A 14,627-nucleotide genomic window follows, 5' to 3' on the forward strand; every position below is an offset into this window, starting at 1 on the left:
TCCCCTCACATCTTCCAGCCCATCCCTTTAGCCGCATCCCTCCTCTTCCTCGCACTTCAGAAAAGAGCTGTGGGGAAAAGCAACCGGCTCTGTGTTATCAAGGCAGCCAGAAAGTCCTTGGGGTAATGGAAAAGGGGAAAATGCTGCAAATCTGCTTCGTGGGCAACAGTGCAGCTCCTTGGGGACACAGAAGGATACAGGAGGTTACGGTCGGGAATTTTCCCTGCCATTATCTCCATCTCTCTTCAAAATCCAATCTCCTTTGCAAAGAGGAATGTTGGCTTCGACGATTGTTACTGCCTCACCCCACGGCTGCGTCCTGGAGCACCAGCTGTGCCACAGCACCGCCTGGCACGGGGGTAAAGCACCAGCACCCAAACTGCACCAAGAGCCAAATTCAAACCTCAGACCAGACGCTCATGGAAGAATTAAGAGGCAGGCGCAGGCTCCCCGTCACCCCTTTGGCCCACCCATGTCGCTGGGTGCGCAGGGGAGCCTTTCCGGGGGGGAGCGTGGCGGGGGGTGCCCGGGTGCTCGGCGGATGCCGGCAGCTGCCTCGCCTCGAACTTCCTCCGTAGCAAACACCAAACCGCAGCGCGCGGCTGCGAGCAGGAGCCGAGCTGCAGCCATGGCAGAGGGCAAGAGCGGGGGAGCCGGGCTTTTCGCCAAGCAGGTCCAGAAACGGTTCAGCCGGGCGCAGGAGAAGGTACGGCGCGGTGCCCGCCCGCGACGCCCAGCCCCAAAATCCCTTCTTTCATTTCACGCTTTAATTTTTTTTCCACTGCAGCGGTGAGGGGGTAGCACAGTGGGCACCACTTGGCTCCCATGGGCGCTCGTAGGGTGTTAATTTGGGTGACTCTGGGTCAACGTCATCACTGCTGCGAGGCTTTGGGCTTGACGGCATCTCCCCAAGGTTCCCCCAGCTGCCTTGGCAGCCACTGGGTTCTCTAAAAGTGGGATTTTTCCACCCAAAACGCCTTCCGGGGGATATGGGGGGACCATACGCTGCTGGTACAGGGTCCCTCAGGGCTGGCTGGAGGTGGCGGTCCCCACCGGGTCCCGGAGTGGGGATGGTGCCAGCAGAGCTGACGTAGCCCACACTGGCCGCGCAGGAAGCGAGGGGGAAGGGCTCCGGAAGCGGGCAGAACCGAGGCAATTCTGGGCCAGTTTGGGGTGATTCGGGAGCGTCTCTTTCCTTTTCTGCCCCCAAAAAAGCAGCCAGCAATTATCACTGGGGGGGGGGAGCCGGGGGAGGGGAACACATGAATGATGCAAAGCCCACACACACCAAACCCACACACTCCCGGGTTTCCTGGCTGGGGCTCGGTGCTAAATTCAGCTCCCCCATGGCTGTATCAGCCCGGGTCAGGCTCCAACCGCTTCCTGGGGGGCTCAGCCTCTTCCTGGACACCCCAAAGCTCCCACCCACACGGCCCTGGCCTCACCGTGCTCCTGCCATGGTGGCTCCAGTGGCAGCCTTCGGCCACAGACCATCCTCATCCTCAGCACGGTGTCACCAGTGCCCAACGAGGCAGCACCCGGGGCTTCACCTGCACCCATAGACACGTGTGTGGATGTTCTGGGGTACATAAGGCTGCACCTACCGGGTTTTCTAGGGTAGGGTGATGAGTCAGCACCCAAAAAGTCACTGTTTTCCTCTAAAACATAAAAGCACCAAGGGATGTGCCGACATTTCGTACTCCCCATCTAAACCCCAGCTCGGCATCAGCTCTGCCGGATCCTCAGCGTGCCCCCAAGAGGGGTTTTCACTGGGGACGACCCCGCTCCCCACTAGGAGGTAGAGCCCAGTGAGAAGCGTCGAGCTCAGGGCTGACAACTTTTCCCATGTCTCCATCTCTCTCCATCCCAGGTTTTGCAGAAATTGGGCAAAACAGTGGAAACCAAAGATGAGCAGTTCGAGCAAAGCGCCTACAACTTCCATCTGCAGCAGGTCGCACTGGGGAGCAGGCAAGGGGGGGGGGACGGGGACATCCCTACACCATCCCTTGGCCCCGCTGCCACCCGGGGTCCCCCTGTCCCCACCAGGCTCATGGAAATCTCCAGGAGCCCTCGGGGACGGCCCTGACCTGTCCCCTCACCACGTTGCTTTGCAGAATGAAGGCAACAAGCTCTACAAAGACCTCAAGGCTTTCCTTGGCGCGGTGAAAGGTTCGGCACCCCCACCCCCATAAATAGACTGGGAAAAACCCGGGGGCACCTTGGAGGAGCCGGGAGGGGGTTGAGCATCTCTGCATTTTCTTACCCGGGTTAATAAATAATAATGCATCATTTAAAATAATAATAAAAACTAATGAATAATAAATAATATGTTTGCATCCTCTGGCCGGGCCGCAGTGATGCATGAGAGCTCCCGGAAAGTGGCCGAAACGCTGCAGGAGATTTACAGCACTGACTGGGATGGTCACGAGGAGCTGAAAGCCATCGCAGATGTGAGACCCTTGACGTGCTCCCCCTGTCCCCAAGGGTCCCCTTCGAGCTTCGGGGGGGCCAGCGAGCTGAGCCAAGGGGGGTCCCTGGGGATGCAGCCCAGCACGTACGGCCAGAGGGAAGGTTGGGGGGGGATCAGGGCGTTATACCCCTGTCCCCCCCTTTTTCACCCCACAGAGCAATGACCTCCTGTGGGACGACTACGAGGCGAAGCTGGCCGACCAAGCCCTGCGGTTGATGGAGAACTACCTGGCTCAGTTTGGGGACTTTAAGGTATCCCTCGGGTGTGGTGTCAGTGGGGGAGGAGGCGGGGATGGGGGGGCCAGATCCTGACTCACCTTTCCCCCCCGCACAGGAGCGCATCGCCAAGCGGGGCCGCAAACTGGTGGACTACGACAGCGCCCGGCATCATCTGGAAGCTCTGCAAAGTGCCAAGAAAAAGGACGAGGCAAAAATCGCCAAGGTCAAGCCTGCTGGGGGACCCCTCCCCGGCGCAGCCCCCCCAAGCCCCAGCCTTGCTGGCAAAGCCACAACCCCCCCTTCCCTCCCTGCAGGCTGAGGAAGAGTTTAATAAAGCCCAAGCGGTGTTTGAAGACCTGAATAGGGACCTTCGGGAGGAGCTGCCGGTTCTGTATGGCAGGTACTGGGGGTGCTGGGGGGGCCGGGGGACATCAGGGGGCTGGGGGACGTCACGGGGCTGGGGGATGTCACAGGGCTGGGGGATGTCATGGGGCTGGGGGACATTATGGGGCTGGGAGACGTCATGGGACTGGGGGATGTCACAGGGCTGGGGGATGTCAGGGGGCTGGGGGATGTCAGGGGGCTGGGGGACGTCACGGGGCTGGGGGACATTATGGGGCTGGGGGACATCACGGGGCTGGGGGACGTCACGGGGCTGGGGGACATTATGGGGCTGGGGGACATCACAGGGACTGGGGCAGGCACATGGCCACGGGGTACAATCCTGCCCAGAAGCCGATGGCATCCGCAGCCCCCCTGTTTGCAAGGGGGAAGGGCAGCCTCTTCCCCACCCCTCCGTGGGTCCCCTCCGAAAAAGCAGCATCTGAGCAAAAGGTCCCTACAAATCACCCGCTGATCCCCGGGACACGGCTGGGTGTGGGCGCCAGCGGGTGGGTGCTGTTTCCCCCCCACCCCCCCCGTCGTGGTGGGGAAGAAGTGGGGTTTTCTTCCAAAAGGCCACAGTGCGCGCCGTGGCCCGAGGGACATCGCCCACGGGTGGCTGTGACAGCCGGGAGATGGCAGCACCATCGCTGCAGCAGGGAGGCCCCGGGGTCAAGTGTCCAGGGCCGCTTCGTCCTTACCCCGAGGGTTTATTCGCCGCTCCCCATCTCCACGGGGACCCCAGAGGATGGGTGCTGACCGCCTGGGTGCTCAGCACCCCGAGCCCCAGTGGGAAATGGGGTGGCACCCCCGAGCCCCCTCACCTCCCACCGTGTTTTTCCCTCCCACAGCCGCATCGCCTGCTATGTGACCATCTTCCAGAACATCTCCAACCTCCGCGATGTCTTCTACAAGGAGATGAGTAAGGTGGGGGAAAGGCAGCACCCCAAAACAACCCTCCCCTTGCCCCCCCCCCCAGCAGTCTCGTAGCTGTCCCCAGGTGCTCTGGCTACATTGGTGCCAGCCACCCACCCTGAGTCCCCACTGCTCTTCATTTTGTTTAATAATTTAGAGCAGCTCAAGGACGTTCGTGGTGCTGCTGGGTGACGGGTGGCACTGGGGGGGCCTCTCTGATGCATTTCTCCCCCCCCTCCCCCATATCGCAGCTCAACCGCGACCTGTACGAGGTGATGAGCAAACTGGACAAGCAGCACTCCAGCAAAGTCTTCATCATTAAAGGCGTCCCCAGGTAAATGAGTGGGTGAGCTCCGGCAGGGTGAGGGGTTTCAAGTGGCTAAATCGCCCCCCACACCCCAAAAAGCAGAGGGATGATGCAGTCACCAGGCCTGGGATGGGCGAGTGTCTCCCGGCAGCGGGTCGAGGGTGCTTTGGTGGTGCTAGGTTAATCAATTTGGGTCGTTTCCCAGTTGTGCCGGATGGGGAAGCATCACCTGGAGGCCAGGGCGGGGAGGCGGCAGCGTGTCCCCGAGGATGATGTTTGCGGGAGGTGCCGGATGGGTGTTTAACCTCCGTGTCCTCCCCCCACACAGCAACCGGCGCTCGCTGGTCATCTCCTCGCCGGTGAGCCCCCCGGCCGTGTTCCCCTGCCCGGGGCAAGCGCCGGACTGGCAGCCCGTGGTGGAAGCGGAGGTGACAGCGGGGTCCCCCGGGCCGGGCAGCGCCGACGCCGTCTCCAACGGGGAGCTGGGTGCCGCCATCCCCGGCCCCCCCCCCGCCTCGCCCGCCAGTGATGGGTCCCCGTCGGAGACGGCGTCCGTCTCCAGCGAGGAGGCCCCAGAGCCAGGCCCCGGCCCCGAAGCTCCGTCCCGCGAGCAGGGGACGTGGCTGGCAGCCGCAGAGCCGGGTGCCCACTGCCCCGCGCCCGTCGACAGCCCGAGTCCGGGGCCAGCGGGGGCTGACGGTGGGGCGCGGGCGGGGGCCGAGGGCATCGCCGCCTCCCTGGCAGCACTGATTTTATCCGAGGCGATTGCCCAGGCTGCCGGCACCGCGCCACCGGAGCTGGAAGAAGCCGCGGCTGGGCTGGAGGCAAGCAAAGCCCCGGCCAGCACCGGGGACCCTGGTCAGCCGGGCGGCCCGGCCGCCAGCAGCGAGGGTCGGGCACGTCCCGGGGAGCCACCGTCCCCAGCCCTGGGCGTCTCCTGCCCTGCCCCTGGCCCCGCTGCGGAGGCACCGGCGTGTCCGTCCCTGGGCGGGAGGCAGGAGCTGAGCCAGCTCGGCGGTGCCACGGGCGGGCACAGCGGCTCCGAGGAGAGCGTGGAGGTGATGGACCTCGAGCCAAAGGTGGCCAGACCTCAGGTAAGGAAGTTCTGGTGCCAGGAGGGGAGACGCCGTGGTGGGCGCTGCGTGCCCGCTCCGCCGTGGCAGGGGGATGCCTGGCTTCTTCGGAGCCCCAACCTCTGCTGGGGTCATCCTGCGGGGACGCGGGACGGGGCACCCAGAGGGGTCTGCGGGACAGATCCAGCCCAGGGCCATGCTCCTCTGCCGGCAGATGGGGCTGGATCTGGCCCTTGATATGGCGTCAAGCGGCTGCATCAGGGGTGGCGCCTCCCCCTCCAGCTCCCCAGCTGAAGTGGGTGTAGTGGTGCTGTGGGGGGAGATGTGACCCAGCCTCCCCCAGCCAGACTCGGTCCTTCTCGGGTCTGCTGTAACTGAAGCACGAGTTCTCCATCCCACCCTGCTCAGCGTCACCTCCGTGTCTCTCCCAGGAGCAAGGCTGTTCTGGGCCGCTGGAACAGGACGTGAGCCAGGGTGAGAGCCGGGACCCCCCACCAGCAGCAACCCCCTCCCAGGACCCCACCGAGACCCTCACCCCGCTGTGAGCCCAGCGCCCGGAGCGGAAAACAGGCGTCTTACAGAGCCACCTGCAGATAACTGTTCCCTCGTAACTGTAACGCGCTTCCCACCCCGCATCCCGTCTGAAATAAAAGCAGAGGGCAGGAAAGGTGCTAACAGGAGAGTGAAGCTGCTGGCGAGGGCCAAACCTCCATCCTGCAAAAGCCCATCACCGGCTGGGCTGGGGGGGCCCAGGGACTGCCGGGGGCTCCCCACCTGCGGGTTTATGGCAGCCGAAGCCGGGCGCGGGAAATATTTGTGGCCCTGTTCTCCCCCAGCACCCAGCACTGCTCTGACTCAAGAAAAAGGGGCCAGGCTGGTTTTGCTGGCTCCCAGAAATGTGCTGTCATTAAAAAAAAAAAAAAAAAAAAAAAAAAAAAGCCCCAATTCCACAATTCTACCCACCCTGTGCTGCAAAATTCCCCTATATAAATGCAAACCCCTGTTGCAAATCAGCGCCCGGGTGCAAGAGCTTGTGTCGCCACCCTAGTGCCTGGTGATGGGCTGGCTCCCCAGCAAACGAGGGGTTAATGGAGGAGGTATTTCTGGGTTTTTATAACCATTGCAGCCAGACTGGAAAGGTGAGGCAGGAAAAGGGCAACGCCTTCGCCTGGGCGAGAGCCGCACATGGTGCCGGCAGCTGCCTGCCCTGGCCCAGCGGGTGCAGGTAAGAGCTGGGGTGGGGGGGACACGGCCTCTGGGGTGACCCCCCAAAAACTCACCATTCCCAGGTAGGTTTGGAGGGGTTTGGCTGCATCGGGCACGTGGATTTGCACAGGGAGGCAACGGAGTCATGCCATGAGGGACACCAAAGTGCGGCCGGTTTGGGGGAGAAGCTGAAATGTGGGCTCTGAGCTGGGCGTTTTCCGGCTGGATTTCAGGTGGGTGGGAAGGGAAAAGGCCTGATCCTGCTACGGCGAGAAAGAGAAAGCAGGAAACCCAGCGGGAAAGCTGAGCAGGGTGCAGCGGAGAGAAAAACGTCCCTCCCAGGGGACCCATCCTGGAGTGATGGAGGAGAACGGGGGGTGAGCAGGCTGCGGGGATGGGTGGCTCAGCCCAGCTTCTCTGCACGGGGCGTGGGAACGGGGGGGCTGCGGAGGCGCCGCTGAGCATCCCCAATGGCAGGCTGTGCCCGGCGGAGCGTTTCGGGAGAGAAGCTGTGGGGCGGGGAGGGTTTCATTGTGGGAACAGCTCTTGAGCAACTTGGCCTGCGAGCAAGAATGAGGAAGATTATGGGGTGGTTTTTGTTTTTTTTTTTTTTTTTTTTTTTCTTTTTTTTTTTCACAACTCCTGTGTCGCTTTAAAAAACACATGGAGATCCGCACGGATCCAGCGTGCTGGGGAAGTGAGTCACCCCCCTCCATCAGCCCCCCAGCAGGGCCGCGGCGGACGCCCAGAGGCTCCGACTGCGCAGCGGCAGGATCCCAGCCCAGCAAGGTAACCCTGGCACTGCGAAATACCCCGCGGTTTTCCATGTCGTGGAGCACGGGGCTCCATCCCGGTTGGTTTTGGCGAGCAGCTTCCCGTGCCCCCAAGGCAGAAGTGGTGAGAGGGTAGCCGGGCAGAGCATCCCTCCCCCGGGGATGCAACATGGGGAGCTTCGCTTTCATGACCACTTTGGCGCTGAAGCAGGTCTTTCCCCCACCTAAAATTTGGTTTAAACCTTTGGTGGGTCCCAGGACTCCATTTTGCAGGTCCTGGGGGCACAAAACTGGTTTGTGTTTCCCACTGGTAATGCCGAACGCTTACCAAGAAGCCCTGTCCCTGAGGCATCTGGCTTGCACCAGCTCCCTCGCCACCAAGAAGCACCTTTTCTTCTTTCCCCTTAAATCCCAGTCTTATGTTTGGGGGAAAATTTTACGTATTTTTTTGCTCTGAAGCTACCCAAGCAGCAGCTGATTCTCCATGGGAAGACTGTGGCTGGCGCTGGAAAGCTCATGTAGCTCCCCGATACCCAGACGTTGCTGCCAGAGGAGCCCGATGAGCTTTAAAGGAAAGGCGGGTTTAATGCAAGCTGGGTTTAAAGCAAAGCTGGGTTTAATGAGTTGGTGGCTTGTCCCAGCCTGAGCTTGAGCCTGGGGGGAAGTTGTCGTGCTCGCAGAGGGCTGCTGGAGACTTGCGGTCCCGGTCCCCGGCCAGTGGGAGAGGGGTCCCATGACTGTCCACGCACACTGCTGGGAAGGGGGAAAATTGTTTTCCCAAATTCCTGTGACTCTGTCAACCGAAACGTTTGCATTCTGGTAGCGCTCAAAAGCAAAACCTGTTGTTGTAAAGGAATGTTTTGCAAACACCCGACAGTGCTGTGAGTCACAAGGGCACAGTGGGACGACCAGGGCAGGGCCGGATCCTGAGAAATTCACCCTGCTTCCCAAAATCTGGGAGGTTGCCAGCAGGGCTGGAGTCGCCCTGTCCTCGTGAGATGCATCCTGACGGCACAGCACAGCCGTGCTGCCGGCTCCTCACTCCTGGCCCATCTCCATGCTCTCGTGGTTAAACTTCCTCATTTAAAAAAAAAAAATAAATAAAATTACATTTTATTTGCTCCTGACATCTAGCGGTGCGTCTCCACAGAGGCGCTGAGTCACTTGTGCCCAGGCGCAAGAGCCGCTGCAGGACGTATTTTGGGGGGGGATTACAAAGGTTGCCCGTCCACCTCGGGCAGAGCCGCTGAGGTCGGTTCAGCGGCTGCCGGCAAAACGTTACGGCTGCGGCATCAACCTCAGGACCCTGGGCGGAGGATTTGCAGGGATTTATGGGCGATGTGAAGCTCTCAAAGTTTGACAGCAAACTGCAGAGTCGGTGGCTGGTTTTTCCCTGCCTTCCCCGGCTTTGCCGCCTTCCCGCCAGCCCGGCGTGCCCCAGCCCGCTCCTCCCCATCAGCCCGAATAAAACCTTTGCCTCGGCTCGTGCCGCATCACCGCCCGCATCCCCCCTCGCGGCGGTGCCCTTCAGGGCGTCACGTGGGGATTCAGCACTTTTGTTCTTGGTTTTTTGGTAGTTCCGAAGGGACCCCGGACCTTCTCCTGAAAGGAGCCGATGCGATGGAAGGAGATCAGCCCCCTCTGACTGCAGGTGAGCACCCCGGGACGGTTTTGCCGGGCTGTTCGTGCCATATAATCCTCGGCAAGACCTCGCCTAGGTCCACCACGTACCCAGTCCGGCTAAGCCTGGCTCAGAGCTGGGCCGGGACCAGCTTTGCTCACCCTCTCCTCTCTCCCTCTCTCCCGCTTTGCTGAAGAGCTGACCACCCCCTTCCTGAAGAAGGCTCACACCCCACCTCTCCATGAAGATGCCAACACCGTGGTCATCGCAGGTAGGGGCTCTCCGCGCGGGCCCACCCCGTGCACCGAGGAGCAGGTCAGTACTGACCACTCGCGGCTAAACCCCGCTCCTCTCCACCTTCTCCCCGGCAGTGGTCATCACCCTGGTGTTCCTCACCCTGCTGACGGTCCTGGTGGTGATCATCACCTACCTGTACAGAAACAAAGGCAGCTACCTCACCTACGAGCAGCCAGCGGCAGAGACCGACATGTCGGTGCCGATGGAGGACGCTCCGGCCAAGGAGAAAGAAGAGTATTTTATCTAACCACAGGCCCAGCACACACCTCTCGGATGCACTCAGGTCCAAGTTGCCTCAATTTCCTGGAGTTGGGAATCTACAAGCTGCTTTCCTTTTTTTTTTTTTTTTTTTTTTCTTCCTTCCTTCCCCTTAATTTATTAAGCCCATCACGGAAGGAAAAACGAGTAGGTGTGTGTCAGAGCCTTGCCCGCTGCAGACCAAGGGCAGGGAGAGCTTCAGCTCGGGGGAGGAGAGCAGGCACGGCCGCGCTCCGGCTGCTCGCACCCACCCCAGCTCCTCCCTTTGGTGCTTTCTAATACAGCCCAGTGAAAAACGCTCCAAGAGTCGCTGTTGTTTTCTTTCTCCATATCTGACAAAACAATTAAGTTATTCTGCCGATGACTCAGGGGTGGGGTAAGGAGCATGGCCAACTCGGAGGCTAAGGTTAAGCGTGCACGTCAAATAGGCTGGTGGATCCTGCAGGTGACAGGAAGCCCCAGTGTAGCCCACAAACCCGGGGAAGCTCGTCCCTGCGGGGAGAGGCGCCTGGCCCCGCGGGCTCGGGGGACTCGGCGGCAGAGCGGGTCTGCTCCATCCGCAGCGCCGGCTCTAGCACCGACCCATCGGCTCAGGCGGGCAGAGACATTAACTTCCCTCTGCTTTTGCTGTGCACAAGGGTGGGGTGAGGAGCAGCTCCAGACACTCCCCTCTGCTCCCTTCTCAAGGGCAGTTCCTCCTTTAAACCAAAAAAAACCAAAAAAGAACAAAGAAGGAAGTTCACAAAATAGCAGCGAAGAGGAAATAAGAAACCCTAAGGCTTGCAATGTGCAGGAGCCAAGGGGTTTTATTTGAGGTCTAATGCAAATCTGCTACTTTATTCAAATTTTCAAAATAGTCTTTATTCTACTTTTTTTTTAGTATAAAAAAATCCACAAGTTAAGTGCACCACAGTGTATACAGAGAGAGACGTAATGCTGAACTTTCATAACAGTCAGTTGTATGGTTAAACACAACACATACAAGACACAGATTTAGATTAAACTGAAACCTCAAGATAAAATATATTTGAATCTGATAATTTTCTTCATAAAACAAAAAAAAAAACCCAAAACATTGAGGATCCCTGAAATATTCTTCTTAACCCTAGTAAGACTTCATTACACCCAAGCCATTTTTAAAGTATGCATTCATGAAACGACCCTCTAACCAAGCTAATTTGCGTGTTGATTGACAGTTGCTACACACCCTCGGACAGATGTTAGCCAGCCTCTCTGTTTGAACAACAGCCTTAAGGAGTTTTGGTGTCAAGACACCAGGTTGAGTTTAAAAAAAAGAAAAAAAAAAAAAAAAAAAAAAAAAAGAGTTTGTTTATTAAGCATCATTCTAAAAGCTTAGTTAGCATTGAATGAAATGTTCAAACATGAGTTGCATTGTGTTTCTGGCACCAAAGCATGGCTTTGATTAGATCTAATGTGCAAAGAAATCCAAGATTTCTTGGAGTGTATAAAAAAAATCCCATGATACACGCCAGCTGCATACCTTCCTGGGGGAAAACGACGGGCGAATGTGAGCACGGAGCGCTTCCAGGGATCCGTTCTAGGGGAGGTCAGGAAGGAAGAAGCGCCAAGGTGCCCCCCCTGCCACTGGGAAGCGAAGTTAGCCTCGCTTTTCTAGCCAGCACCTTGGCTTCGGTGGAAGGGAAGCGCAGGCGGCTGCGGCCCCGGGGCCGGCGCGGGGCGCGAGGGCAGGGCGAAACCGGGTCCGCGCCCGCGCCCTCCCCAGAGCCGGGGGGCAGGCGGCCGACTAATGAAAGCTCAGCACTGCGGTATTGCCCCAGCGAAATGAAAGGAAGAGGCAGGGCTGCTGAGCTCACATTCATTTCGCGAACTAATCCCCCCCCCTCCCCGCTATCATCAACAGGGTTTCTTGTTTCGCTTGAAAGTGCCTGCAGGGCCGGGCACCAAACCAGGAAGACACCTCACCGCTGTGTGTCTAATCTGCAACTTCAGGTTAATATGGACTAAAGCAGTTACATCGTGAGAAGTGCTGACAGTATGTGATGTCTTTCCTTACACAAATGTAGCCCCCCCTCTCCCCCCTTTCCCCTCCCTTCTTCACCAGATAGTGTAGCCGCCATCTGAGCCTCCCAGGAAGAAGTTTCCCTTCCGTTGCGTCACCAAGACGTTGGCTCCCTGCATTACAGCCAGCTGGGCAGCGTTGGGGGGACAGCCAGGAGGGGGGGGCTGGAAGACAGAGCGGAGGGGGGGGATAGATAGCTGAGGTCAGTGCCACGATAGGAGCTGGCACAAAGCCACCGTGGGCTGCAGGGACCCAGACAGCTCCCAGTCGATGTCCCTGTCACCTGCCACCAAGCACAGACTGAGCGACACAGCCCAGGAGCTGACGGGAAACGCTCGGTTCCTCTTCTGTGCCCTCCTCCCTCTTTTTGGAGCCCGCAGCCCATGCGGCTGACCCTGGTTTTTTGCCCAGGCAGAGGAGCCTGGGAGCTGTGGAACAAGACCCTCACGGGGCCGTGAGCCATGGGCAGAAAGCAGGAACCCCCCACAGCTCCACCACAGCACGGATAAAGGCCAAGCCTGCACTTGGGGCCAGGGAGAGTCAGGAAGCTAAGCAGCCCTGCTGGGTCACCTCCCCTCGAAGCACATCACACCGTGGCCTCCAAGCCAAATCAGGGCTAGCACTGGCCACACAATGGTTTTGCTGTGAGCCAGAACCAGCAGCAAGCCAAGACGGCACCAGAGCCACAGGTTGGCCAGAGACAGCAAACTCTCATCATGGCAGTGGGAGCCTATTCTCCCAAATGATGGATTGGGTAAGAAATACGTTTTTCTCAGAAGACAAAAGATATCTTCTCCCCTACCACTGTCTACAAACCCCTAGTGCTGCAGCACGCAGGGCTCTGGGGGTGCATTTATACTTACAGGGATGCTGGCTGTGCCACCAGCTCCGAACCTTGCTCCAGCATCAAAGCCACCTTCGACAAGGACGGTCGAGCCCGGAGGATAAACCGGTCCCACGGGGTAATACGCCATCGGGACCGACGAGCCGAGCGGCCCCACGGCCACAGACTGGGCCACGGGCAGGAAGACGGAAGCGCCCGGGTACGCCGCAGACATGGTAGGAACGGTGGCAGCCCCCAGAGGCACGAAGCTGGGACGGTAAAGCTGGGAGAAAAAAGCCACGCAAGCCAGTTTAGAGACCTGTAATTCCCCACACCCCGTTGTTTATTCAGTCTTGCTGTCAAAGCACAATCCCCAGCACGGACTTTCACCCTCCTGCTTGCACAAGGGAACCCTCTTCCCTGAGCGTTTGCTTTGGGGTGTGGTAAAAGGTCATTTTTCCCACTGTTGGAGACAGTTTTCCCCCCGCTGCCTGCAAGAATCCAACTAAGAGAGATTATTGTAGATGTGTTTTACCGCTACAGGTGAGCTAAATTTGTCATCTTAAGGGGAAGCTTTGACCGTCGGTCACTTTGAGTGGATGATTCAGATCTCGTAAAAGAGAATCCAGGGACCAACCACTGCCCAGTCATACGAGCAGCAAACAAATCCTCCAGACAGCAAAAAAAAAAAAAATAAAATGCAGCTATATTCAGAGATTTGTTTTTAAGGGGAAGCGGGGTAGGGGCTCCAGAAGAAAAGAAAGCCTCCGGAGAAGCGTCCGTCCTACCTCGGAATAAGCAGGAGGCGCATCTGTGTAGGGCGGCGGCTGCGGAAGGGGCACGGTCTGCGGGTACACGGCCGGGTTGGCGGGGGACTGGACAGGGTAGGACGGCTGGGCGGGATACTGTCCTGCAAGAAAGATGAGAATTCAGCCCGAAGGGGAAATGAAGCCAGCCGCGATGCTGATGAGTTTTGGTTTTGTTTTTTTTTTTTTTTGGAAAGCCCTGGTTTTCAACTACCAGGGGAGCAGAAGGGAGGATCAGCCCTAGAAGTATCCACGCACAGTTAACTCCCAGTATTGCCTGGGCAATCGACCCCCCCCCCCCCATCCCTGCCCAGACCTCGGCAAAACCAAAACCGAGTTAAAATATCCTTTGACGGAACTAGGAGCCAGAAGGCAGGAAACCCAGGAGGGAAAAAAAAAAAAAAAAAAAAAAAAAACGAACACAAAACCCAACCAAAACCCAACCAACCAGAAACGATTCTGGGCTGTAGCCAGAGCTCAGACTCACAAATTCTTAAATCGAAACCAAAACAAACCAGACTCGATACCTGCCCCCCACCCCCCGCGGGGTAGGGGCTCTTCCCACCCCCACGGGTCCCCATTACGTCACCCGTGGGGGGTCTCCCCCCCCCTTGACATCACCCAGGGGGTCTCCCGCACCCAGCCATAAAATGGGGTGCTTTCTGACATCACCTGGGGGATCCCCTACGTCAGCGGAGGGGTCTCCCTCACCTCAGCGCCCCCCCCCCCCCCAATCAAATGGCGGCACGCGTGGGGGGTCCCTCTCACTGCAGCTCCCACGGACGCCTTACTGGGGTCCCCCTTACGTCATCCGGGGGATCCCCTTACGTCAGCAAGGGGGGGTCTCCCCCACCTCGGACCGCACTCCCCGCATAAAACGGGGACCCCTGACGTCACGGGAGGGACGTCCCCCCCACCCCAGGCGCTCGGCATTCACAGGGTTAAGGGCCGGGCCGAGGAGCGCGGCGCCATGGCGACCCGCGCGCCCGCCCCCCCGCCCCGCTCCCATTGGCCGCGCGGCCCCAGCCCGCTCGCGCGGTCACGCGCTGCGGCGCCGCCCTTAAAGGCGCCGCGTCCCGGGCCGCGGAGGTGGGGGGGGGGGGGGGGGGCAGGGAGGGGGTGCTGCCAGTAAAATCGGGGGGCGGGGGGCGCCCCCCGGGCCTTGCCTTTGCCGTTCATGGCGGCGGCGGGGCGGCGGCGCTGGCTCCGGCGGCGGCGGCTCCCGCTCTGCCCGCGCCGCGCGCTGCCTGCTCGGTGTCACCGCGGCGCTGCGGGGGGGGGGGGGGGGGGGGGGGCAAGGGGCGGGGCAGGAAGCGGGGAGGGGGGCCGCGCGCAGGCGCGCGCCGGTGGCGTCATCGCGCGCGCGGGGTGGGGCCGCGCGCTCTTAAAGGGGCCGCGAGGCTCAGGGGGTGACGATGTGGGGGGAGGGTCGGGTCGG

General features: G+C 59.6%; 3 protein-coding genes across 4 annotated transcripts; 2 read left to right on the forward strand and 1 right to left on the reverse strand.

Annotated features, from left to right (window-relative positions):
- The first annotated feature begins 561 nt into the window (after positions 1-561).
- On the forward strand, positions 562-6,039 carry BIN2 (bridging integrator 2). The gene is made up of 11 exons (XM_032997486.2): positions 562-706; positions 1,871-1,951; positions 2,115-2,169; positions 2,356-2,450; positions 2,626-2,721; positions 2,804-2,911; positions 3,003-3,088; positions 3,921-3,996; positions 4,236-4,318; positions 4,620-5,385; positions 5,796-6,039. Exons 1-11 carry the CDS (start codon positions 629-631, stop codon positions 5,907-5,909), a joined length of 1,638 nt encoding a protein of 545 aa, XP_032853377.2. The 5' UTR covers positions 562-628; the 3' UTR covers positions 5,910-6,039.
- A 104-nt stretch (positions 6,040-6,143) lies between these two features.
- Positions 6,144-9,818, forward strand: LOC116962755 (small cell adhesion glycoprotein). 2 transcript variants are annotated; one of them, XM_032997490.2, is made up of 5 exons: positions 6,144-6,589; positions 7,240-7,359; positions 8,921-8,994; positions 9,161-9,235; positions 9,336-9,818. In XM_032997490.2, the coding sequence occupies exons 1-5, from the start codon at positions 6,453-6,455 to the stop codon at positions 9,506-9,508; spliced, it is 579 nt and encodes a 192-aa protein (XP_032853381.2). In that variant the 5' UTR covers positions 6,144-6,452; the 3' UTR covers positions 9,509-9,818. The 2 variants fall into 2 exon arrangements, with proteins under 2 accessions (XP_032853381.2, XP_032853382.2); XM_032997491.2 differs by lacking the exon at positions 7,240-7,359.
- A 1,563-nt stretch (positions 9,819-11,381) lies between these two features.
- On the reverse strand, positions 11,382-14,456 carry DAZAP2 (DAZ associated protein 2). Its single transcript, XM_032997492.2, has 4 exons — positions 14,356-14,456; positions 13,172-13,293; positions 12,424-12,666; positions 11,382-11,724 (listed from the first exon to the last, which is right to left on the reverse strand). The coding sequence occupies exons 1-4, from the start codon at positions 14,366-14,368 to the stop codon at positions 11,596-11,598; spliced, it is 507 nt and encodes a 168-aa protein (XP_032853383.1). The 5' UTR covers positions 14,369-14,456; the 3' UTR covers positions 11,382-11,595.
- Between the last annotated feature and the right edge of the window lie 171 nt (positions 14,457-14,627).

Source organism: Tyto alba, unplaced genomic scaffold (genome assembly GCF_018691265.1).
Source record: "Tyto alba isolate M040663 unplaced genomic scaffold, T.alba_DEE_v4.0 Super-Scaffold_23, whole genome shotgun sequence".
Taxonomy (NCBI): Eukaryota; Metazoa; Chordata; class Aves; order Strigiformes; family Tytonidae; genus Tyto; species Tyto alba.